The sequence below is a fragment of the Homalodisca vitripennis genome, chromosome 4 (assembly GCF_021130785.1).
Source record: "Homalodisca vitripennis isolate AUS2020 chromosome 4, UT_GWSS_2.1, whole genome shotgun sequence".
In the NCBI taxonomy this organism is placed as follows: domain Eukaryota; kingdom Metazoa; phylum Arthropoda; class Insecta; order Hemiptera; family Cicadellidae; genus Homalodisca; species Homalodisca vitripennis.
In genome coordinates this window covers 135,078,103-135,105,129 of record NC_060210.1, presented here as the reverse complement: position 1 = coordinate 135,105,129, position 27,027 = coordinate 135,078,103, and the positions used below count along the sequence as shown (strand labels likewise).

General features: G+C 34.8%; 1 protein-coding gene across 1 annotated transcript; it reads right to left on the bottom strand.

The window, feature by feature from the left end:
- Positions 1–119: 119 nt before the first annotated feature.
- Positions 120–18,635, bottom strand: LOC124360227 (pre-rRNA-processing protein TSR1 homolog). Its single transcript, XM_046813651.1, has 12 exons — positions 18,364–18,635; positions 14,765–15,026; positions 13,015–13,231; positions 12,686–12,886; positions 12,400–12,600; positions 11,959–12,121; positions 8,855–9,070; positions 6,782–7,005; positions 4,912–5,175; positions 3,580–3,690; positions 2,731–2,938; positions 120–2,644 (listed from the first exon to the last, which is right to left on the bottom strand). The coding sequence occupies exons 1-12, from the start codon at positions 18,476–18,478 to the stop codon at positions 2,493–2,495; spliced, it is 2,334 nt and encodes a 777-aa protein (XP_046669607.1). The 5' UTR covers positions 18,479–18,635; the 3' UTR covers positions 120–2,492.
- Between the last annotated feature and the right edge of the window lie 8,392 nt (positions 18,636–27,027).

The following is a 27,027-nucleotide window of genomic DNA, read 5'->3' as shown; positions in this document are numbered from 1 at the left end:
CACAAACTGATAGGACTAGTACATAAGTTGGAATCTAAGTACAAAGAAGAGGGCAGTACCATTTCCCTTGCCTTTTTCAAAAGCAGATTAAGGGTAATGGAAATTAATATTAAAACAGGTAAAAATAAAACAAATATATATTTACAACAGTCTGTTACAAGTAAAACAAAATAGTTGGCAAAATGGTTAGTAAAATAGCATAGTACAAACTGTATGTGTATAAATAATTAACAATATCAAATAACAAAAATACCTTATCTGAATTCAAAATTCTTTAAACACAATAAAGAGAAAAAAAATATATAAACTCAGCGACATTGAGTGATATTTAGAAACTGTCAGGAATAAATTGAACATCTCTAGTCACCATACATGTATAGAAGACTATCCTGTTGTAATTGTAATAGGACAGTATCAGAAAACATATTTAGGTTGTCATTTATGTCTATACTAAAAATATGAAATATTTACTCTATAAAAACAGTACTATGAAATATTATCTATATAGTAGGAAACTACATTTTAAAATAATGTAGAAAAGAAAAATAACAGTGAATAAAATTTAGTTATCCAGCAATTACTGCAGTAATAAACGTGATATTTCTGCAGAACTTGCACTTTAAGAGGCACAATGGTCATTGTCGGATATAGTGTTGACATAAAGGATATATATATATATATATATATATACATATAAAATTTTATATATATATATACATATAAAAATTTATATATATATATATACATATACAAATTTTTTGTAAAATTCCACACATTAAGTTATACAAATTATGATTTATTCTCATTGGGTACTAGTCAACGCGCAACTGAAGTAAGATCAGATTTTGTCAATCAGTACAGAAACTCTTGTGTGATGTTGGAACTCTCATCGATCCACCTGAACACATCAGACTAGATGCAAATGTCAAATTCTTTTGTATGCTAAGAAAAAAAGCAACAGGACTTTGCATACTATGTGTCTTAATTTACGTTACTTGAGCGTTAATTATATATTTTTAATATAAATGTGAAAGTTTGTGAAGAATGATGTTTGAATATTTATATGTTTAGGGTTTTGGCTGCTTCATACTCAGACACACAAAATCTAGTAATAATATAATTATGTTAGACCAAGCAAGTATGTTAATAGGTATATAAAAGTTTTGAATGAAAACAGGATCTGTTGAAGATGGTTTTTAATGAATTGTTATTTGCCCACATGTTTTAAAATTACAATAACTACTTTATATGTAAATACTGTATTGCGTCTACAACAAAAGCTGATCAGTTTCAAATTTGTTTATTGTACACATTAAATTAAACTACATGTCAAGCACAAACCATGTACATATTTCTTTAAAGCTAAATTTTGTTTTTCGTGGTTGATATATTAATAACTGATATCTGTCATAATTCAAGGAAAAGCATTAGCCTACTCAATCAGTGTTCGAAAACAACTCAAAGTACGCCCCTCAGTTTTTATCACTTGTTTTTTCCTGTGATAAAAATCCTAACATAACAAGGGGCTATAACTTGGCTCACGGTCTATATTTTTCTCTTAAAAAATTCATTCATAAGATGTGTCAAGAGATTTGAAAGATAGTGCAAGAGAATTGGATGGCATTTGCCTTATTAAAACCTAATTACTAAATAGTAAATAAATATTTATTAAAAATATAAAAATTATGGCCATTAAACAAATTTATCATGAAGTGTATAACCTGTTTAGTTTATAAAGAACACATTGGTATACATTTTATTATTTAAAACCAACAAATGGTGTCATTGCTGTTCTTGGCCAATTACTGTTTATTCACTATTTCATAAAATCTTGATGAAATATAAAAAATGGTAAGAGCAGACATTTTTAAGTAAAATTACTTTTTCAATATCTTAAAGGGCTTTAAAGATTTAAAAAGCCATGAATTTTAAACTATAAAATAATTTTATCTCATCATTAAGTTTTAATAATATAAACAGCCAAACATAATTGCAATGCTCTTATTTATTAAATCATTTATGTATTATAACTTCGAACTTTTAAAGTAAAAACAACACAGGTGATAAAAAGTACAAAGAGATATACCACTAGAAGTTGTATTGAATTTTTGTCTTTTTTGGGCAAACAACTAATGTTTGTAATAAATATATATATATATATATATATATATATATGACAAAAAACAATACTAAGAATAGAAAATTCTAGACACCTCTCCTAAGAGCAGTTCCTCATAGTTAAATTATGATGACAATCATAACCTTGATCTGCTTATGAAACTGAAGGACTGCCATTACAAAACAAAACATATTCTTACTGTATGTTTGAAATAAAACAAAACTTCAAAAGTTAAAAATGGCACTGTAAACTCTATAAAACTTAAGGAGTAACAACTTTAAAAGAGTAATAATATAATCACTTTTTAACAGAAAATTATAAACCACTAAATAGAGAAACAGAAATAAGCATAGTAACTTGTGATCAACAGAGATTAGACTGTCTCCATTGAGATGTTGCCAGGGATTAACTGCACATAGTTATCAAAGGTCCACTTGGGGTAGACTCTCTTGTACAGATTGAGTAGGGCTGTGTCTTGTGACTTGAGCTGTCCATCGAATATGCACTTCATGTGTCCATGGGTTCCTAAAACATTTCACAATTGTAGTTCCAATGCAATAATACAAATAACTTCACATAATCTACAGTAAAATCAACAATAAAACACTCACCCAGTGGCTCCTTGATGTGACCCCGTCTGCCATACTTGGTGCGCAACTCCACAGGCTTGAACCAGTCGATATCCTCTCGGTTGAAGAACATGAAGCGAACAACAGCTGTGCGCTTGTGTACCTTGAAGGGATGTCCGCTGAGCACCACTCGTTTCACCACAACCCGGTCAGGGTTCACAGAAAGTACGCTCCCTGTTGCTACCAACACCTAAAGCAACACTACTCGTACACAAACAAGTTGTTTATTTAAGAAATATACTAGAATTCTGAAAGAAATTTCAATGTAGGATGTACAGTTTGAAATCTTTTTTTGTTCCCCTCTACCCATTCAATTAAAATAAAATACTCTACAACTCTGTACAAATATGTTGCAGATGTTTAAACAAGAAGTGTAATCAAGTACTGTACATGTTGATACCTCAAATGTATTATAATCATCTATTATCTTAAAAACAATAATTGTTACTTTGATTAATTTTATCTTGTTCTCCTAGAGATGCTAAGGTAGTCAAAGGGGTATAGTTTTCACAATCTAAAGCCACATTAAAAAACAAGGTTGATGAGGTTATTTTGTCTAAGATTGATAATACCATAATATTTTTAAGAAGAATCAGATCCTCTTTTCCCCCATTACTTTGTCTGATCTCATGGGACACTGGTCTGTGAGGATTTTACTGAACAGAATAAAGATGAGAGTCGGATACAGTACAAGGTTAACAGCACTGATAAAAAAAAGATCAAGTTACAGACAGGATTTTAAACAGTGCTATCTCTAACTCAGATCCAAAGTCCAATGCTTTAGACCATGTGGTTAACCCGGCTTTCTCAATTAAGATATTAAAAGCGTACCTGAGTGCCATCTTTCTTCTCTTTGAATGCCAGGACAGATGCTGGAGGAAACGTGATGGGAGCAAATACTGTTGCTACAACTGTTGAGTTGGGCTGGAAATATCGTTCATACTAGAACAAAGAATTATCATATTATTTGCCATGTTTAAATAATTTAACTCGGCTATGTTACAATAATGGGTTTTGTCAAAAATATTAATATTTTTAAAAATATTTAGTTTAGAGTATAATTACAAATCTCTTTGATCTACCAATACATTTGTTGTAAGTTGAGTTATGATTTAAAAAAATAAAACAATGGATGATATATCCCTAGATTTACCTTGGCGCTTTATAAAATCTACCTCAGAAAAGCTCTTTTTCCCAGAAAGCAATTTTTTCCCAAATAAATATTTTAACAAATTAGACTAAAACATCTTGTCATATATTCCAGTACAGAGAGGTCACTTATGCATTTTAATATATATATATATATATATATATATATATATATATATATATATATATATACCATTTACAGAGACATAATAAATACACAAGGTTTAGCTTTGTTAAGTTGATAGTAATATAAAACATAACACAGATACATAATGTTAATCTCTGAACACGATATATACTAAAATGCACATATGACTACATTGTGTTAGTCTATACAGTAGTACATAGTTCACTTTAATTCGACAAGGTATAGTTTATATACTGTTATGGCTTGCAGTTTTAGATTTTACAAATAAATTGTTATGGATATTTTTAGTCTAACATCCAAAGGATAATGTTATTATAATGTAATTATTTAAAGTGAACATTGGATAATAGTTCAATAAAAACAATTGGGAGTCGTTTTTGGGAAAATGTTGATCTTGTAAGCTCTTAAAGATGTTTTAGGTTATCATGTTCCATTTAATGTTTAGCAGTATCCACAGATCTGTTAGATCTTGTACAAATTCACTCATTGACTTTGGATGCCTTGATTTTATATTACAATAAGAACTCAAAATTGGAAATAAAATAAAATTTTGTAAGATCACACTAGTTTTTTATTGTTAGGTAACCAAGAGAAAGCAAATGTTAACATTTGAGTTGTTAGATTGGACTAGCTGTAACTACAGCAACCCAGACCACCAAAATAGTCTAGTATGGGTTGTTCTAGGAATAACATTGGAGCTATAGACGCCTGCTATCATTGAGGATTTAAAAGTTTGCCTTGAGACAAATGGGTGGTATTTAAAGTAAAACGAACTTGAGGAGCTTATATGTCATTAACACAAAACAGAATGCTAATCAAATATTTCAATTAAGAGGTAGGTTTATGAGTTGTGTCCAATTACCTACCTTGTGCTTAGATCCGTTGGTATGCTGGCTGAAGATTGGGCTCGCCCTAAACCTGCGATAACCACACTGAAATACCAGTTGCTCCTTAGACTTAATGGGGTCCTGGAACCTGAAGATTGGCTGCCGCTTAAGGACCATGTTAAGGACTGACATCTTCTGTTCATGAGGCAGCAAGCCATAGAATAGCAGAGGCTGGGAACCCAGACGGGCTGTGTAAAGAGCCTCGGGCACTTTTTGCACATGGACTGTAATATACCAACCAGGCTGAAACATCAGTCACAAATTATCATTATTAACTTAATCAATTAGCCTCAAAGAGGTAAAAAATAGCGTTGTTATTGAGATAATAGGTTGTAATAGCTAACACTAGTTGTTGCCTATTAGTTTATCGATGACTTCTCCACTTTAGAAGTTTTTAAATGGTGTAGATGGATTGTCTACGAGCCTGCCCATCAGTGCCGTTTTCAGTTCTTTTCTCTGGCAAGTTATCAGGCAGATGGTTGTAGAAGGTGATGCCTTTGTTGGAAGGCTTCTTCTCATAAAGACTGATGTGATGAGTGTTTAGCAACATGTTCTGACTGTGCATGGTGTTGTAGGGATGTTGGTCTGCCATCCTAGTTTGGTCTGATTTTACTGCTGAGAGCGCGGTTCTAAGGATGTAGAGTGAAACCACTGTCTTTGTTGTGTTGAATGTTGTATAAAAAAATGTTCTGTAGTTTGTTGCAGCTGATGTGAATTTGTGTTAGTTCTCTTGATTGATGTTGCTGTGGTGGTTATTTGATTGAGGCCATCGGTTGTGACGTTACTAAGAGTTCAAGGAGTTAGTGTGTTGGATCCATTTGCCTATTGTGTCATTCCTGCACGGTGTTATGTAGAGGAAAGATTTAGTATGTCTTGATATTGCCACTAGGCAGTGGTGATGTGACTCATATATATGCTCTGGGCTACTGGAAGTGCAGATTACAACTATATTGTTAGCTTGTTTCCCTTGAAACTTGTTTCCCATGGGTGGATGCTTTGTAGGCCATTTTAATAAATTCACGCTTCTCTGATTATTTGAAGGCTAGAATAGTGTTTTCAATTGGATGTAGGTTAAGGTTTTCTAGCCCCTCAAAGCTTTGTACATGTAATTCACCTTCAGTGTAACTTGTTGTTTTTATTCCTCATGAGCAGTATTTTGAGAGGAGAGCTGTTGTGGTTTTAGTACATCTATAGGAAGTATTCAGTACTTTGTACTTTGACAGTTGTTTCTATTTCAGAGATCTTGTGAATTTTCACCTTGAACACTGAAATCCTATATATGTAGGGGATTTAATTAGTGTCTTCTCTGAGCAGAATTTATTTTGTTCTGAAGAGAGTTGCAGCAAATATTATTTCCCCTGCATGCATCATTTGAGCTTCTTCTATGACGAGCCTGTCATACCGATTCCCTTGGATGTTTTAGGTGGAGGTAATTAGAAAAGAATGTACTGTTCAGAAGGTGTTTTTAACGATAGCTTTACAGTAGTTAGAGTGTATGCCCATGTACCTGTTTCTGAACTCAAGTGCTGGGTAGGAAATAAAATTAGATTTAAAGCTCTTTAATATGAATGTAGTATTGCCATATCCTCGTACTGTACTAAATTAAACTGAGTGTCCAAGGTGTGAGTGTAATATTGAGCTATCTTATGCTTTTATAGAGTGTAATTTAAATTAGTACTATATTCTTTAACTGTATTAACTAGAATAAGGATTTGTGTTTTTTGAACATTCAATAGTTGTTTATTAAATAATTATTATCGGACTATTGAAACAAGATTTTTAACAAGTTATTGATTTTGGAAACAAAGTACATAATATCTTATTTGAACAATCAACTACTCATACTTACAAGAGCACCAGATATGTCTCCCAACTCATTGAGAACCCTTTTCTTCGTCTTATCAAAGTTCTTGAATTGGAAGATCTTGGCATAATCAGAGGGAAGATTCTCCTTGGGGTCCCAAGGAGAGGTCCGGAAGGACTGGAGGCCTCGGTACTTCTGGAAGCGCACTCGAGCTGGGATATCCAGAGGCGTGTCTACCTCGTCTGGGAACATCTGCTCAATCCTGGCTTCTGCAGGCAAGGCAGGAAAGTTTTGGCATCAGCAGTGTAACATTCCTTAGTCTGACTGTGACATTAGATATTATATACCATTCCAGTCATTACTTAACAATTACTTAAGCAAATATTAAAAGAACAATGTTTCAGTTTTGAATAAGCTTATTTTACTTCCCAAAATAATTGTTATTACAAAAACAAAAAAGCTGCAAATCCACTTATTTGGCTTAACTTTAATCATTTGCAAGTGTTAAAATTTGCTTATTCTTTTATTTAATATCATTAAATAACATATTAATGCTAAAAAACTATGTAATAGGTGTTAATTGCATATTTAAACTATAATATGATAGAAATTCTACCCATTTAAAGCACTAGCTTTCGTGACTCTTGATCGCATAAATATTTACTAATTGCTTTAACCCTTTGTGACCGGGAGACCACTTATGTGGCCAAAACTTAACTCTCGCTCAACTCTGAGGGAGACTCAGGTGGTTGTTCACTCAGCTTGCAGGGCCACGCATAGTGGCCGGCTGAGTTCTGTGTCACCACTCAGGGCTTGGATAACCATGTACGTCATTTTTACTCTGATTTAAATGGCAGTACTTGACCTTTGACCCTTTAAATGACTGACATTTAAATTAGATTCTCAAACAGTTTACACAGTTTATTAGCTTCAAGCTTGAAACTTTATCGATTGGTTATTTATTATTTGCAGTCTCAAGTAGGTCTCTAGTATCATAATATAATATCATAACGTAATATAAACTCGTTTCCATATTTTAAGCTTCGTCTCCACCAAATGCACTAGTATTTTAATACATTGATAGCATACACACTATAGCAGCTACAGTGACACTAACACTTAGATAAAAAACAATTCTGAACAATGTTTAATGTGGAACATGCTGCAAATAGAGAAATATTAATTTAGTTACTTATTGGGCTGAGAGATTCCAGCACATTCCAGCCACACCTGAATATGGATTGAATTTTGTAACTGTGCAATACAGTGGGCTACATTTAGTGGCCTGACAAGCTGAACGCTAAACAGCAAGGTCCAAAATGTGTGGCCTGCCGAGCAGAGGGACAGATTACGGTCATAAATAAATGACCTGATGTGAAGAACAGCCTTGGCCACTGTTGAGCCAGGCAATCAATCTGATAGGGCAATCATATACATTTAATGCCGACCTCAAATGGTTAAGCCGCACTTGGTAGCTAAGTGGAAGAATCAACTTATCCATAATTACTAGTTGTTGTTTATCCTGCCAACCAACAAGGGTTGCAGACAGATGTGAGGTTGGTGTCATCAAACAACTCAGTATACAAGAGTTTTATTATTTTTTCATTATTTAATTTCTAGTTCATTACAGTAAGTCTGTAATCTATACACCTGACACTAAAAAAATGGGTTTGAGAGCTTGATACTATACTGGAATCCTGGTTTGAAAATTTGTTGCCACTGTTTTTAAACGCATTTGAAGGCAGTATTAGTTTGACAATAATTTATATTACATATACTTATAGACAGCATGAAAAATCTGCAATTTGATTTATATATATAGTATTTTGAAAATCTACTTATCACTAATTCTATGAGATGTGTCAATACATATAAACTGAAAACATCTGCCAACTCAAATTATGAATGCAATGGACACCTGTTATTCCCGGCAACGTACTATCCTAACTCTTACTTGATGTCAGTAAACAAAAGACCAGTGACTCACATGAGTCCCAATATACTGTAGAGCTCTTATGTTATTTATGTAACTGTGAAACTGATTTATTGGTTTTAAATTTTGTTTCGGTTTGGAGAGATGGGACTTTTTCCAACAATATCTAACTAATAATTACTCACCTCTCATTTTCTGCAAAGTCTCTTGTTCCTCGGTGAGGTTGGTGTCTTGGTCGTACTTGTCAGTTGGTATTGGAGCCTCAGAGGTAACAGTCATAGTCTCTGCCTCCTCCGACACCTCCTCGTCTGAGTCCTCTTCTGACCGGGCTTCATCACACTCCATGTTGTTGTCGTCGTCATCGTCATCATCATCATCCTCCACTTCGTTTTCTACTTCTTCTGCACAATAAAAAAAAAAGATTGATTAAAACAGCTGCATAAAAATGTAACTTGTAAGAGCTATGTGCTTATGTGCTAATCTTAGTGTGAAAATATACAGAAGAATAATTGACACTTCAATGCTGGACTTTCACGGATCCATCTACTCCCAGCCGCAGGAGTTATTCAGTGTATCGTCACAGAAGTTGGTGTTATTTTTTGTTGTTGTTTTTTTTTTCTCACCGTGTTACATTTACTACCGACAAGTATGTTGTGTGCAAGCTGCAACCAGTCCTTGTCTTCGTCTGCGGAGGTGGCCAAGTGTGCAGAGTGTTCTAACCAGTTCCATCCCGCTTGCTGCCGCATTAGAACTGCTGAGAAGTTGAAACAGCTCAATGCTAGAGGAGGTGTGTGGAAGTGGGAGTCCTGCAGCGCTAAGTCTGAGTCAGATGACAGCAACACCCTGGAACTATTGAAGAGTATCCAAAAGCAGATGGCAGTCGACAGTAAGGAGTTCAAGCCAAGCTTCGCCACTCTGGAAAAGTCAATGGTGTCCATCCAAGAGTCGATGGCGAATATAATCACAAGGTTATCAGACATTGAGCAGGACAACATCAGACTGAGGGAGGAGTGCAATGAGCTGAGGGAGAACAACAAGCAACTGAACCAGAGACTGTGGTCTGTGGAGAGCAAGATCCTGGACATGGAGCAGTACACACAAGATTGAGCAACTTGGAGGTGAGAGGTGTTCCGGTAACAAGTGATGAAGACGTCTACACTATTCTGCAGTCTGTGGCTAATGCACTTCAAGTACCCTTCAACAACGAAGAAATATCTACAGCTCATCGTCTTCAAGCACCTAAGAACCGCAACTTCCACGCTAGTATTGTTGTGCAGTTTGCTCGGAGGTCAGTGAGAGCTTCGTGGTTGACTGCGGCGAAGAAAAAGAAACTCCAGACGACTGATCTTCACTCATCTCTGAAGTCAGCCCCGGTGTTCGTCGTCGAGCATCTCTCCCCACACAACACAGAACTTCTACAGGAAGCCAAGGCCATGGTCAGAGAGAACAAGCTAGCGTACGCCTGGTGCAGCAACGGCAAGATCCTCGTCCGGAAAAGTGAGAACTCTCGTGCAGTAAGGATTTTCCGCAGCCTAAACGAGCTAGAGGACAGTAACTAGAGGACAATGTAACTTCAGGATAGGCCTATAGCTCATCACAATGTAACGTAAGCATTTTATTTTCGTATTTTCCATACATTTTAAATCTTGAGCTAATTGAGGATATATATTGTTTTCTTATATATAATTTACTAATGAGTACTTATATACCATATTTGCATATATAAATCATAAAAAGTTAAAGAGAAAGTTAATAACAAAAACAACAATATTAGTTGTAATTAGTTATAGTTAGCAAATTACTTACTTTTAAAAAATATTATCAAATATCTTTAAATGTTCATTTATTTTCTCAATGTTATAAGTCTAATAACTTATTTTTCTCTGAAATTTTAAGAATTTAATGAGGAATGTTGTTTTTGTGCTCAGTAATTTCGTAGGTGTATTTTGGTTTTTTTCATTAACTAAACAACAAATTCTGGAATTCAGGAGTACAATTAAAATATGTAGGTATGTTCTTTTTTTAATCAAGTTTTACTTAGAAGGAAAAATACAACGTATTTTTGATTAGAGCTAATCCTGTAAACTAGTAAAGAAGTGTTACATTTTATTTCTTGCTATCTCAATATATAATTAATTAATTTTATCTTAATAGTTCAGGTATAGTATAAAAGTTTGTAGTATTAGTATTGAAGTTAATTAGGATTTTTTTGCATAGGTACCTATAGTAATCTTGGTCACACAAGTTTAAAAAAAAGAAAAGTTTTTTCTTGTGCTCTATGAATATATGTGTGTGTGTATATGTATATGTAATTAGTATATATATATATATATATATAGTGTGTGTGTATATGTGTGTGTGTGTGTGTGTGTGTGTGTGTAAGTAAATTTTCATAACTAGATGGGGCTTATAAAGTCTACTAAACTACAAAACTTGTAATAATCTGTATTGACAAAAATAGTGATAGGGTCAATCCATATGAAGTGATCCAATGATGATTGCTTGACCATTTTAAAATATTTTAATATGTTTTTACCAGACTTATAAGAGGTTCAAAAATGATTTTTTAAAGAATTTTAATCTTTCACTGTTTATGCATGGCAGCCATTTTTATTCACGAGAATCCAACGGTTTTTGGCTTTGAAGACATTAGTGTTAAATTGAGGATGACACTAGAGCCTTCAAATCAACACCATTCTTTTTAGAAAGATCTCTTCTACAATATTTGTTATCTTCTTTATAGCTCTAAATGCAAATTTTTATTCCCAAAATAGCCTCCAAAGTATGGTGTAAAAATTGGGTGATTTACCATAGTTCAAACTTTTTATTCAGTTAAATTATATGATTTTTAAAAATCTGAAACTATGATATTTTACTCAGAGCAAAGTTAGGAATTTTCAAAAGTAAAAGAGAAAAAATGGATTTTTGTCAATGTTAATATAATGCGAATTACCTAAATGAAAGTGGTATTGGGCTATGTTTTATAAATTACAGGTGTGTTCTCAATAAATGGACTTATATATGTTTATGACTCAAAATTGTTTTAAAAACTTTTTGACTTTTGTCTAGTTCTTTTAGGCATAGAGTCTAAAACGAAATTAATGAGCAATGGTTTTGGCTATATATTAAAGAATTATAAAAATTTCTAAAACCACAATTATAAATTTAAATTTTAGGTAGGCAGTGGGTGATTCATCCACAGCATTATATCCAAAATATTTCTACCCGATGAGCCGTGTGAGCACAACTCTATCCACAATAGACTAACCATTATCAGTCATCACTCTACCTGCATCACAGTCTGGTATCCATGCAGCCTGATAGTCTGACATGCCAGCTGGCACTCGTTTAACTCTTTTGATCCGGACCTCCGCTTCTGCCATCTCCTCCTCTGTAGGCCAAGTCTGCTCCGCATCCATTGGATCAGGTACATTCTCCATATCCAGGGACTCCTATGACACAATTTATTTATTTAAATTTTGATAAAATATTTTTATGCATTTGCTGAACTGAAGTACTTAAAATTGTGCTAAGGTTTCTGATGTCTGCAATAACAATGATTCTACAGTGTATGTTAAAATTGTTGCTGTTAAAACATTAGTTGTAGGGTGTTTGTTAAGTGGTATTAACACATTCACTCCATAGCACTATGCTGAACACTCAACTGTAGAAAATTAAATTTTAAATTAAGTTAACTATTTTTAGAATAAAAAATTGATAAAATGATAACCTGTTTTTGTGGGTCAGCTACTGCTAAGATCTTGTATTCCTGCACCTCCGCTTTGGAATTCCCCATGAGATGAGGATCCCCCGGAGAGTCTATCTGTTTCATCTGGAAAGTACCCCAGCCTGGGATGTGCACCAAGGAGTTCACTGACAAGATCTGTCCTCGCAGGTACCCTGTCATTTTCACTGTCCCTACAGAAGATTCCTGGAACAGAAATATAACCAATTTATCTGAAGAACTAACATCAGGGTACTTCAAGAAAAACAATTCTAGTCTTTTGATTGTTTACCTGCTGGTCAGGAATGAACTCCACTTGTTCGGCAAGCAGGTGGGGCCGACGGTCTCGTTGGACTATCCCACGCTCTTTCTGGTTGCCAATGGATCTCAGGATCTTTAAAGCATCACTCTCCTGTTCCAGTATAATCACTTTTTCATCGGGCAGCCATTGGTTGATAGAGTTATGCAGTTCCTTTTTCACTCCAAAGCGTTTCTGACAAGTGAACATCACATTAATATCGTCATAACGGTTATTTCCAACTAATTATAGAATTGTTTAAGGTAAAGTAATTGAAAATGACATCACTTTACTAATTATTACTAAATATAAAACATGCCAACCGTGTTAGATATTGAGGAGAGGTCGACTACAGCAGTGACAGTGGAGGGCAAGCCTTGAGCAAGACAAGCTGTTAGCAGTGCCTCCCCCACTGTGTCGATTCCACGTGTAGACATCAGGAACAGAACACAGTCCGCCACTTTAAGTGCGTCCAACACATCCAGTACATTCCCACTGTCACACTCCAGAAGAGAAAATCGCTTTCGTAATTTTGGAATCCTAAAAAAAAACATACATTTTTAGCAGATTTGAAATTACAAAAACCAATAAAAGTGACTGGGGCTAGTTTTTAAAAATATTATCCAGCTATTGTTTGTTTATGAGCTCTTGACGAAGGATGATTTAAAAGGATAGCCCTATTTTGTAAATCATAGTGTGTTTACTGGGTCCTTCATCAGAACCAAATATCAGATAATTCTCTTTTGTACTTGAGCTTGAGTGGAACCAGAGCATTGATGGCCATCTATTACAACTTAAGGCATTCATGTACAAATATTAAGGTAATTTAAGTTAATTTTTCAGATTTAAGTTAAGGTAAATTCTGACTCAACTGTAAGTTTCTAACATTTTATTATATAAAGAGTTATATCTTTAAATAGAACAACAACTCAAAGGACAAACTGAGCAAGAAATTTAATTTACAACAATCTTACTAATCTAAAGCCCGTTATTCAGGGCACCTGGTTAATATGACAGAACCCCCAGGAAAATTGTTAAAAGTTTACACAGATTTAAAAACCTTTGTTTTACTCATGTCATATTTTATTTTTACAACAACCCTTTGTGTTGGTAATGGCCACTTGTTATACTAAGCCACATATCTCACATCTGTTAGTTGTTTTGATTGTTTGTTGTGAAACACGGTTATTATTTGTTAGAATTGTGATTTTATAGTCAAACCGTTTACAATAAGACCCTGGGTGATTTGAGTTCATGCAGCAACCAATTTCACCAACATAAAAACTAACCACATCTGTTGATTTAGAATGAATTATATCTACATCATCAGCATGTATGACATGTGGTATGATTATGTTATTTCATGTAACAATTTCATCACCTATTGGTTCCACCAAACCAGACTATTAATCAAATTTTTTATTTGAAAGTTTTAATAAGATTATGAAGTTTTTAAAAGTGTTCATCAAATGGAATGCATTTGCACATACAGCAGCTATCTTTATTAGCCAGTTTTGGGCCAAAAGTGCCACATACCACTGCCTCATGCACTGGCATAGTGCCGTATGGTTTTTTCTCATATTTGAAGAGGGGTAAGAAAGAATTAATTTTATTCTTTCTTATGAAATTTATAAAATACTTAATTATGAAATCAAGAACAAAATAAAGAAGGAGCGGTTGGCTATTCCTGAGGATAGATATAAACAAATTTTGAACAATGGAGTCTCTAATTGGGCAAATATATCAAGTGTAATAAGGAACATGTTGAAGGCAACAAGTTATTATTTTTAAAATGACATAGCTTTATCAACAATTCTGATTTCTTTTGGTTACCCCTCCATACATCAACACACAGAATCAAATATATCTTTTTCTCAGAATATATTTAAAAATGCAGAACTAAGATAAGTACAGATAATGAAGTCTTTCATTGGCACATAGCCTGTATTCTAAGAAGGAACTCTTTATATCAACACAGTTGATTGTTGTTTTGTTTTTTCTTCCAGAAAGTTTGATTAATAAAACTACCTACTACATTTGTAATACTTTTTTAAATTGAAGATTATGTTTTACCCGATATGCAGATGTGATTCAGGGCTATAACCTGTAACAGCTTCAACATCAGCATTTTTAAACAGACATAGTAGATGTGAGGTATTGATATTGGTGTTTAAAGGTACCATAGCAACCAAATATGGTGCATCTGTCAATCCTCTTTTTTTCAGTAAGTAGTTCTCCCGCTTATTGTGCCGTAGCTGTGCAGCTTGATTTCTCCTTTCACTTTTGTTTTGTTCATGTTTTGCTTTACGAAGTATCTTGGTTGCCAATACTCGACCTGCAATATAATCAGTAGATAAAACATTAATTCAATAACATGTAGTTACTAATTATAATTATATTTCATGAAATATTTTATTTCAAATACAATTAAACTACAATTAAAAAACTGTGAATTTTAATAATGTTTTCACCTATTTCTCTCTGTGTTTGAATAATACAGGTGTTTATATAAATTTATTTATTTCAGTTTACACCACTTGACACATCATACTTATTCTAGTGACAGCAAGATTGAATACAAGCATATGTTTTACATGTATTTTTTAAAAACACACTTGTATTTTTAATATGACACTAGTACTGTTCTCAATGAACATGCTAAAGAAACAGTTTTGTCTATTTGTCTGTAAATTATATGAATATGGTCATGATATTAGTTTTGTATATATTTGTTTTATAATGATTTAAGTACATATTAAATATTTAAACATCAATTAGAAGATGGTTTCTGTATAACTTGTAACCAATGCTATAGCATAAAATAATGTCATATGAAATCAAACGTATACTATAGTTAATCTTAGCAAAATTTCAAATTTTTTTTCAAAAGTTAACACGCAAAACTTGCATGATTATATAGGTATCTTTGATTTTCTTTACTGAACCTATGAAAGGTAACGGTAGCTTGTAAAATGCTTTAAGTGTAATATATTGAAATATATTATATTGAATGTAAAAGTTTAAGTGATGAACATAATATAAAGTTCTAGTTTTGGTAATGGCAATACAGCCTGAAGATACGACTTTCGCTTAAGAATTAATCTCACAAACACACTAAATGTTTTTGCGTGTAATATTTGAACCAATAACTCAAATTAAAATGTAGGAGAAGGGAGTGCCAAGTCAAACAATATTTCATTATTATATACATCGATAACATCAACCAATAGTAATTAATTTGAAAAATAACTAAATAATCTGTACCATTTCCATATTCTAAACACAATTTGTTCTGAAAGTAACTTCTTTTAGAAAAAAAGATTGTTAACTTTAGAAAAATAAACAAAATAACACTTAACCCTTTGACAAGTGGGTTTTTTCTCAGTAAAAGTGCCCTAAAAAGTAAATTATTTTAAAATTTTTTTAGGTGATTTGGTTTACTGCAGTAAATGTTTTATGAGAAACACTCATTTGAGTGTTTTTCAAGTTTTTCTGTACAATAGTTATTATATTTAAAAAAAGTATAATAGTAAGATTCAGTATTTTCTCATAAAACATTCTAAGGTTAGGATTAGGTACAAATTAGTAACAGACAAGTCTCCTCAGAAATCTTTGATGATATGAAAGACGCGAAAACAATCAGAAACGCTGATCTATCTGCGCACATGACATGTTTCGGCTTGTCCTTCTTATCTGTAGCCGGGATGGTGGTGGGAAAGGAGTAGTAAGTCTCAGGGGAGCATCTTAGCCAAAAATTCGTCTGTAAATCTTTCTCGGGCCATTTTACATAATCAGTAATTACACAAACACTCATGGTAAACACAACAAAATATTTACAATCAGGGCAACCAGTAACGTAAACGTAAGGTTACAACCTGTATTCACTACACAAACAGAAATAGAATCAGCTGATTATTTGGAACAACTGATTGAATACCGTCAATTTGGTCTGAAAGAAATAATAAATAAAGAACAACTGCGATCTAGTGAGAATGATGAAAACTACTTTAAATTATTTATTCTACTAGATTGTATTCATATTGAAGCAACCTTCTCTTTAATATTTAAATAACATTTTTCCTGTCACCTGTCTTCATTTTATCGTTTCATTAATAGTTATGGTTCCTTTATTATTTGAAATTACCTAATTGTTTAAACTATTTCTATTAATTTGAATCTGTGACTATAATTTGTTTTGGATACGTTGATATTGATTGATAGTTCTGTTATTCGATTTATAAAGTATTGATGATTTCAATAAGTGAAATAAAAACCCGAGTCCGCTTATCGTACTCTGCCCCAAAGTTAGCCCGTACCAGTAAGATTAAACGCCGGGGCGGCAAATCACGAATTTGACGTTACCAACGTATTCTGCTCACCCTCCTGAACAAAAAAATATATATAGTACTATGGGGTGCAAATGACAAATAACATGATTTTAGGGGGTATATTGATAAGTGGTTAAGTTCCTAATGTTTTAATGTTCAGTTTGTGTGCTGTGTCTGGATAATCTGTTTACTTGAATATTATCTGCGGCCGGGACTGACAGCAGCCTGATAACGTACCTGTTATCTGAGTTCTCTGGGGCATGGGTCAGTTCTACACAAGATATCGTGTTCAATAGGTCGGATTGAGTGAGTGCGTTTACAATGATGAATCAACCATCCACTAGTTCAACCAACCCTAGTGAATTGTGTGTGTCGGAGTGTTTCGTAGGGCACGTAAAGAGTTTACGTTTTAACCAAAACGAAATTATCTCTTTTTTAATTGAACATGGAATTTTTAAAAATGAGTGTATGTGTTCGTCGTGCGGTCGAGTGGTGTTTTTAAACCGGGAGACTTTGTCGTTTCGTTGTGATAGACGACTTTTTTGTTGCTGCTGCTCAGCTGTATCCGCCAACACACTAATGGTATGTGTTTTCTGATCCATCTATATATTTGAGTTTTTCATGATTTATTTAGTTTTTTAACTGTACATAATTGCCTTTGCATTACATTTCAATTTATATTTTTGATCAGCCCCTCTAGTATTTTATATTTTACTGATAGGTACTATCTCGAGGGATGTTTTTCTTTTATTGACATCAGCGCGGGCTGATGGCCGGAGGCACTCGTAGTTAATTTTTTTCTCGAAATTAAGAAAAACATTTATTTTTATAAAAATTCTGCTCATTTCTGTATCTCCCTTATTTTTCATTTACGTTTGCAAAGATGGCGGCGCAACCGGTGACGTCATCACGAGGTTCAATCATTGGCCACAAAAGGTCACGTGACGCTAGACGTGGATGTAGAACATGGAGATATTACTGAAAAGTTATTTAATTTTTCATTTTCTAGAACTTCGTTATTTCTCATTTCCACCCCATCAAACCTTATACTTTTTTGTTCTATATGACGATTCCAATAAGTTTTTAACGCAAAACTCGTATTTTTCCGCCCCGGCCGTTAATATGATAATTACCAGTTAGCCTATTCTTACAAATTAGAAGTAGTTAGTTCTACGAACCAAGCATAGGCATAATTCTAACAAATTTTCTTTAGTAAAAAAAAAAGCGGATAGGCTAGACTATGCTTACTAAGTTGTGCATTATTGAGATTGTCTGACATAAATCACAGAGAAAAAATAATGATTAATTGTTATATAGTTAGGAGTAAATGTTTATATTTCATACCTCTTTTCAAAGTTTCCAATTTCCCCTTGCTCTTATGCCGGCCATGCTTGTGAGCTTTGTTCTGTTGCTTCAGAGAACCAGGTACGTGTCGTTCGTTTTCTGCTCCAATCGCCATTTATATTTGAAGAATAAAATCGTTAAAGGAACAAATTGTTTACAATAAAACGCTTTTGGTGACAAATTTATACCATAACTAACATTCACTACCTCGACAAGCGCAAACAATAATTCATAACCTCAACTGCTTTTACCCTAACCTAACAACAACCATATTGCCTCCGCCAAAAGATAAAGATATGGGCCTCGGCCACTGAGTATAAATCATAGAGAATAAAAGAAAAAGTAAGTTAGTTTTGTATATTAGAAAAAATGTTAATAATTTTGTTCCTAGTTAAAATGTACATAGTTAATTTGTTCATAGATGCCGTTGTGTATAAGCTTCATTGCGAGCACCTTCTATTTACTGACGACCTACAACTTTATCGTAGAGGGTCTTCAGTCTAAGCGAACCTTCAACATGGTCGATAAGTGGTGCCATGATAATTTATATGTCCCTAAGCCTAGGAAAGAGCGTTTGCATTTCTTTTCTCCGTAAGTTTTCTCCATTGCTCTATAATTTCTCTTTAGGTGACAATAGTCTCTCCAGACTTAGTGAGGTGAAAGATCTCGGAGTCACCCTTACCTCTTCGCTATATTGGGACTTTCAAGTGTTTAATGCATGTAATAAGGCTGTACGAAAACTTGGCCTGATATAGAGTATCTAAACCTTTTAACGACCTCCACACGCTGAAGATAAGTATCACTCTCTGGTTCGCCTTCACTTGGAATATTTTAGCGCCGTATGGTCTTCGCATCAGCGTAACCTTAAGGAGAAAATTGATTCAGACTCGGTTTCTGCGACTGGCGAGTTAGCGCCTTGGATATAAATATCTTAATGTTCCAACTGACTTAGTAGCTCATTTTCTCAACCAACAAACTTTGGATACAATACTTTAAATCCAAGATGTCCTGTATCATCTGGTGAATTTTGAGATTGACTGTGCCAATCAACTCAGTCGGGAGCAGGTTCAAAGCGCTCAAAGGATGGTTTCGCAAGACCTTTAATTAGTTTTAACAACTTATGCAGGGGATACAGCGTCACTGCAATGCTCTTCCAGACCATATGAACTTCTTTGGCTCCTCATCACTGACCTTCAGACGCCAACGTGGAAGGTTCCAGCATTAGGGCTTACCACTATACGTTTCCTGTCCTCGTGTCCTACTAATCCGATTTGGGCGTCGCCTTCAGGTAGTCAGCGTCGTCCTATATACACTTCCTCTTACAATTCCTTTGTCCTTCGCTTACCAACATTACAATAAGCCCTGTCCTATTTTCCCACAACCTATTTCATGCTTCATTATTGTTGTTCATACAAAGCAACTTTTTGAAATTTTGTTTGTTCACATCTATTGCCATATATGTACCTAGGAGCAATAATGGGTCAGTGGGTATTTTATATCTTGCATGGATTCAAATCAACAGACAAATCCTCGCCCTTTCTTTTAGAAACCCTGCTTGCCAGAGTTAGGATTCCCTTATTGCCCTTGACCTTTTTATTTTCCGCCTTCGCTATTACCGACGTCCTGTTGTTCATAATTTATCTTATCTTAGCGTCTCTTCCCACGGCCCTACGTCTTGTTCTACACCCTTCGTTTTCTTTCCGCCAATAAATCCTTTATTTCCGCTACCCCTAAAACATTTCCTTTACTCCCCTCCTATCCGTAAACAACCAGCGGTGTCCTAATTTCCCCTGCGTCGTGTCCTAGTTCCACGTACCTCTTTTACCCTGACCTTTGCCCGCACCCTAGCAGTTGTCCATGTTTCCGCTTACCACTATACGTTTCTTGCCCTCGTGTCCTACTAATCCGATTTGGGCGTCGCCTTCAGGTAGTCAGCGTCGTCCTATATACACTTCCTCTTACAATTCCTTTGTCCTTCGCTTACCAACATTACAATAAGCCCTGTCCTATTTTCCCACGTTCAGTCCGGCTCCTCCGTCACTTGACCCTACCCTGCGCCGCCGATGAAACTTCCCGTTACCTTATCGCCTTCCGCTTCTTTTCCCATAAACGTAACCCTCTCCTAAACACTCCTACACGCCCACCTAATTCCTACTCCCAATACGTCCTGCAGGGCCGCTTTACACACAAGTATCGGCACCTTTTACCTATGCCGACGGACCCCTAACGACCCCCAAGGCGCGTGGAATAGGAGGGTGGGCCGACAGGCAGAGCGTGGTGGGGGTAGGGTATACGTGACGCAGCTGCAGTCCTCGTGGCGCGGGTAAGTCCGGACCTTGAGCAGTAGATGAACAGTGTCAGTTACACGAGTGTTGGTAGCGTGTCTATAGTGTGTCGGTAGCGGACTGTGTCGGTGAAGGTATGTACTTACAGTTATTTATAATTCATGTGTGAATAGTGTGAAATTAAGTAGTCTGTGTATTATAGTGTGTCGGTAGCGGACTGTGTCGGTGAACGTATAGTACTTACATGTTTCTAATTCATGTGTGAATAGTGTGAAATTAATAGTGAAATGCCGGGAATGCGGTGTGCTGTTGCTATATGCAACAATTCATACTTCAAAACCAACAGAAAGGCTCGATGGTGTTTCTTATTTTCGCTTTCCTAAAGACGAAAGAGTAAGGAATATTTGGATACAGCGGTGTAAAAGAAAAGATGAGGAATACCCGCTACTACCTCCTGATACTTCGTATGTTTGCTCAGATCATTTCAGCAGACTGACGAATTTTATAAGGAACATTGTGGTGAAATTATGGGAAGTAAAAAGAAATTAATTAAAAAAGATGTTATGCCATCAATAAAATTAATGCCTTCTGGAAAGCGAGAAGAAGTTTTGAAAAGAAAAGGATCGACTGTGTCGAGCTGAATGTATGAAAAAATCAAAGAAAAACGACGACATGATTAAAAGTATTTTTCTGTGATGTTTGGTCTTGAAGAGTATGCGTCTAGGTTCTAGGTTCGTGCGTCTTTGTCTTTGTTGTTATGCCTTTTCTTCGTTTCATCTTGCTGTTTGTGGTGACGAGTGGGGAACTAGTGATAATAATATATTGGGAGAATCAGGCTGAGCCCATTATTCAACACAGGTACCGAGGAAAATATTGACTACAAATTAGAATACTTTAAAATGAAGAAGCTTTGGAAAAGTGTACGAATGAACAGTATGAAAAGAACGTCAAACGGGAGCAGAGATTATAAAAACCTGAAAAATGAATTTCACTCAGACCGTCTCAATAGAAGTTCGTCAATACTTAGTGGTGTGTTTTTCTAAAACACAAATTGGAGTTAATTCTTAATAAAAAGGAAAAGGTAAAAGCATGGAGCCGTGTGAAGATTAATGCCAACAAACGCGTTTACTATAAGATACGCTGAGTAAGAGATGCTACATTCATCTAACGAAATAAGATAGGTGTTCCTCTACCAAGTATAACAACATTAAAAGATATGGCGTCAAACTTAGCGTACACAGTGGAGTACTCGATGCGGTGTACTTAAATTGATGGAAGTAGCCTCAGCAGTGACAATGAGTACCCTGGAGAAGCTAGGTTAGTTGCTCATCAGTTTGACGAAATGAAAGTCATGTCGATTTATTGAATATGATTTCAGTCTCGCTGATAAAGTAATGGGTCCCTCATTCACAGGCTCAAGTAAATAATGGTAAGATCATTCATTTGCTTCATGGAAGCAGCCTGTTTCACTGAATTTGACCAAAAATGACAAAAGCGTGTTTAGACTACATTATATCAAGACATTTATGCATTGGATTTTACTGTTGTTGCTGTCGTGTCAAAGACTGTGGAGGAGGAAAATTTAGGCGTGGTGGAAAGAATTTAAAAGTCTCCTACAATAACAAGCGTTCACTTTTCAAAAATAACTAATAGGAATATTTATTTATTACTTTGCCGATGTTCCTCATCTATTGAAATTGATCCGCAAATTGGTACATTGACGGAGGTTTTTGTTATGTCGGATGGTACAATGATATCTACCAGCAACAGTTAGGAAGCTTATAGAGAGGCACAGATAAACTGGAGATATCGTCATGTCATAAATTAACCAAAAAACATGTCAACTGCGAGAAATTTCAAAGACAGAGTGTCCCTCCAGTTAGTGCCCAGCTGATGTCGAAAACACAACGGCTGTTGCATTGCGACGCTATGACGTTATGTGATTGAAGCGCTTCGTAAGGATGCTGCAAATTTTATTAAATTGACAAACGATTGGTTTTGAATGTAATGAATAGTAGGGTGCCCAACGCAAGTTTAAATTTAATGTGTGGCTACGGTCTTCATTAGAGGAGCAAAGAAACAAATTTAGAACAGTACGTGAAAATAATGGAGGGAAATGATTGTATTGAAAAAAATAAAAATCAGCAAGAAGCTTCGATTTTCAAAACGATAAGAAAACGCTAAAACTGATGTGTTTTCCAGAAAAGGCGTTGATATATGTCTACAAAATCGTTAATGTTGCTATTTGATGACTTGAAGATCTTCATCATATCATATATTCTGACATCGAAACTGAACCAAGACAGTTTGGAAAAGTTTTTTTCCCTTGTAAGAGGAAGTGGTGGTATTGCAATGGACCATTCCAACTCCTTTGAGTTTCTTTACGTATGAGTTACTTATCCTCAGGAAAAAAATGAAACTTTAAGACGCATTATAATACCCAGCAAACGGACGTTGGAGTTTATTGTTGGGAAGGTTTTAATGAAAACCTGTGTTGTAGTTGAAAAAGTGAGTGCTCCCGAAACTGAAAGTGATTAATAACAGGGAAGTGGAAGGAGGAACCTAATTGGCGTGAGACAGATGAAAGGTTTGTCAACGTAGCGACACCGCAAATCCATGATACACCCGGACCTCAAGTGTAGACATACCAATATCAGAAGAACTATCTACTGATGGCCTTAGTTGAATCTCCGGTGGTGATTTCACAAAGGGCATGAGTCACATTTTTTATTTGAAATTGAGTTTGTTATTGGTTTCTGTTACTGCTGGAGGGTCAATACATTGTTTAGTTGTCAAACGGCAATAAGTCACATACTCAGTGTTGCTATGGTAGACTTATATTTTATACGTGTGGTTCACAAACGGCATGAGTCAGTGACTCGTGCCGTTTCAGCACTCAACTACACTGCCAAGTGCCAACTAAAGATCAGCTGATCATTGCCCGCCCTTTTAGCCACTCTGCTTCCTAGTTATTGAAGTGTAGTAAGTATGATGTGTTTGTTTGTGGGTTTGTCGGTGTTATATTATCAGTACATGGATAGTGTTTTTAATTGAACATCAAGTTGCATATGTGACTCCAATAAGCTAATTTCTTTTTTATGTAACGTTTAAACTTTGAAACTACGTATTTACTAGTTTTCCTGAGTGAGGTTTTAGAAGTTTACATAACCTCAAAGATGAATTCTAATGGTAACAATATTTTAAATAATGAAGGGAATTGGAAACTCAAAAATAGAAGAAAAGAAAGGTGTATGTAGGAATGACAATTTGTACTACCATAATGTGAGGAAGAAAGCAAGAATGTTCCAGAAGGTATGAGTAATACTAATTCTAACAAGGTAAGGCTTGTACCTGACCGCATGACTGGCGAAGAACTGCAGCTGTAAAAAGAAATGTTTTGACCACTTTACTGAAAATGACAAAATGGATATTTTAACGGTTGTTTTCCCTTGTTAATAAAACTAAGAACGAACAAGACCATAACTCCTCATATTTCATTCTGCAAGGACTTATAACTTTACAGAATGTGAAACACAGAGACCCACGAAAAGATGAGCCAAGAGAATAGATCTTATAATTTTCAATATCATGTCAAGGTAGGGTCCAAAAAGCATGAAGTTTGTAAAAAGGCATATATAAGTTTACATGGAATAACGGAAAAGAACGTAATTGTTAGAAGAATGAATTGTGATTTGTTAAAAACTGGAGACATCACCTAGTGATAAACGGGCCATAAATTACCCGAAATGTTATTCGTCAGATGTTTGTGAGAAAATAAAAGTATCTCACATAGAGTCTTTCCCGAAGAAAAGAGACTCATTATTCAGGCAAAATTAATGCTTTTACTTAGATGCCCGCTTACTGTAAAAGGCCATGCCATGAACTCTTTTGTCAAAAAATACCCAGACCTATCTGTGAAATATGAATTTATATAGCAATAAGTATTACAAAGAAAATTTTACTTTAAGATTCGGTAGGCCACAAATCGATACATGCTGTAAATGTGAAGAATTGGGTGCAAGTTGAAAAGCCCCTCATTGATATATTGCCAGATAATGTTAAAAGAGCAGTGTGCAGGTGAACTAATAGTTTTCACAAAAGGCGAAGCAAAAAGTTTTACAAAAATTGGAAAAAAATTACTGAATTGTCAAAAAACAGGAATGACATTTTAGCTATTGCGTGACTTCATGCAAGTTATATACCTTCCCACGACAATTCCAGTTCAAGATATTTTTTACATGAGACAACTTGGCCTCAATAGAATACGTATTTGTATCCACAATCTAGCCAACAACAAAGCTACATTATACCATATTCATGAAGGTATTGCCAAAAAAAAGTCCCAGACGAAGTTTGCTCTTTCTTGAAAGATTTCATTGACAATTTTCCGGATATCTGTCAATAGGAGTTGTTAACACTTTGTCTGTGATGGTTTGTTCCGGACAAATAACAGAATTTTTAATACAATAGTTAGAATGTTTTTAATTTAGTAAATGACCCAACGTTTTTCAAAAATTATTCATGCCCCTTCTTTCCTCTTCGGGGTCATTCTTTTTTTTACCCTGTGACCGGGATTTTGGAGTTTTGAAAAGAAAATCCAAGCGTGAATCAAATATGACCGGTTTCTGCATACGTTTCCCAGTGAGATTTCTGGACTTATTACCGAAATCGCTTCAAGGTTTACTCTTAAAAATGTAAGAACTGAAAAAATCTATCAACTCAACTTTAGTAGTTTGGTGGCAGACTTAATGTTCTTTTTAAGAAAACATGATTTCCTGATGAGACACTTGGTAGGGCTATTACCGAAGGAACAAAAAGTATCCTTTCATACATCACCTTACATGATGTTTACCTACTCAAGATGAACATCCATGTGCAGTAAAAAAACGTGTCCCATGTCATGAGACAATAATGTTGTAGAACAAAACTTTTGTTCTAGCAAAGGAACCGATACTCAACAAACATACCCGGACCCGCAACCAAGTACAATGGGAAAATACCTCCATCCCCTTCTGAAAAAATGGAAGATATAAGAAGACCCATCAGTTACATACCCTCATGAATATCTTGATTTCTATAATGACATAACAACTTGGCCAACCGAAGAACGTAGATCCAGGCTTGACCAATAGGAAGAAAGTGTTGGAGATGAATGAGGCTAGATGTTTTACTTGTAAGCCTACTACTGAAAAGCCATTTTAATTTTGTCATTATCTAGAAGAACCGAATACTGGACACTTAAAATGTTAGTATATAATATTTGGTAATAAATTTGTTGTCATTAATACAAACAAGAGTTTCAGTTTTTATCCCTCTTTTTTAAAATAGCTAATTTCCAGACTGATTTCACCAAAGGGCAGAGTCGTGTTTTTTAATTTGTTTACGGGTTGTAATAAAAAAAAATAAAATTATCCCAAAAAAAAAAACGATATGTTTTTAAATTACATATAACCTCGTATACCAATCGATCATATATATTATCTATCCAAAAAAATGAACAAATTGTTTTAAAACTCACATACATTTAAGATAATCGTTTTTTTTGTTTCCTGAAAAATTAGAAATGTTTTGACCATATGCCCTTTGTAAAATCACCGATTCAGTTATAGTTATAGTTAAGTGGGTGGATGCTAGAAAGTTAACCACTTCATCGCCACTATTTAATTTGAACTGAACACCCCCTAAGTGGTCCACATAATTTCTTGTTTTTCACATTTTTGTTACAAACTTACCTATACAAAACATTACATGATAATCTGCTAAGCCTATACTTGTAAAAAGTGATTGTATTGCTAAATATAAGTATACCCATACAAACATGTACAAAATACCATTACAAAATTTGTTAAGGGACGATGTTTACATGGAATTTATTTGCTGTACTTATATTAAAACATTTGCAACTGTGTGATATGTCTTGAAGCAGTCCTCTAGGCATAGCCAGTCCTCACATTGGGGACTCCAGTAGATTGTGTCCTTCTTTCGTTCTGCACATGTTGGTAGCAAACCACACATCTCCTTTGAGGCTTTGCTTTTTTCCCTGTTGGTGGAGTCTTTTCAATAAAATGTCTTTCAAGTTAGGAATCCTGCCCCCGCCTTGGTGGAGCTCAGTGGGGATGGTCTGCACTTGAACTGTTCTTGGTACCTCTTGTTGAAATCTTTCCAAAAATTTCTTTTACTAGGCCTAATCTAAATGTTAAGTGATCAAATATTGTTGTGTTTTTGACTTCAAAATGATGTATGAGTTCATAATTGTAATGTTTAGTATGCGCTTGAAGACTTTCATGTACCATTTAGTACCTCTTTTCCTTTCCAGTAGATAGTTCTCTAACATTTGATCTCTAAGGTCTCACACCCCCCGTATTCTTATTATATTCTG

What these genes read in the sequence shown, in the direction of transcription:
- LOC124360227 (XM_046813651.1), bottom strand. Translation starts at nt 18,478, where the DNA reads ATGGCGATTGGAGCAGAAAACGAACGACACGTACCTGGTTCTCTGAAG. An exon ending in GAATCACATCTGCATATCGG is followed by an intron (nt 13,232 to 14,764) that starts GTAAAACATAAT and finishes GTTTTTTTTTAG; the next exon opens with GATTCCAAAATTACGAAAGC. An exon ending in AGAAGAAAGATGGCACTCAG is followed by an intron (nt 2,939 to 3,579) that starts GTACGCTTTTAA and finishes GTGTTGCTTTAG; the next exon opens with GTGTTGGTAGCAACAGGGAG.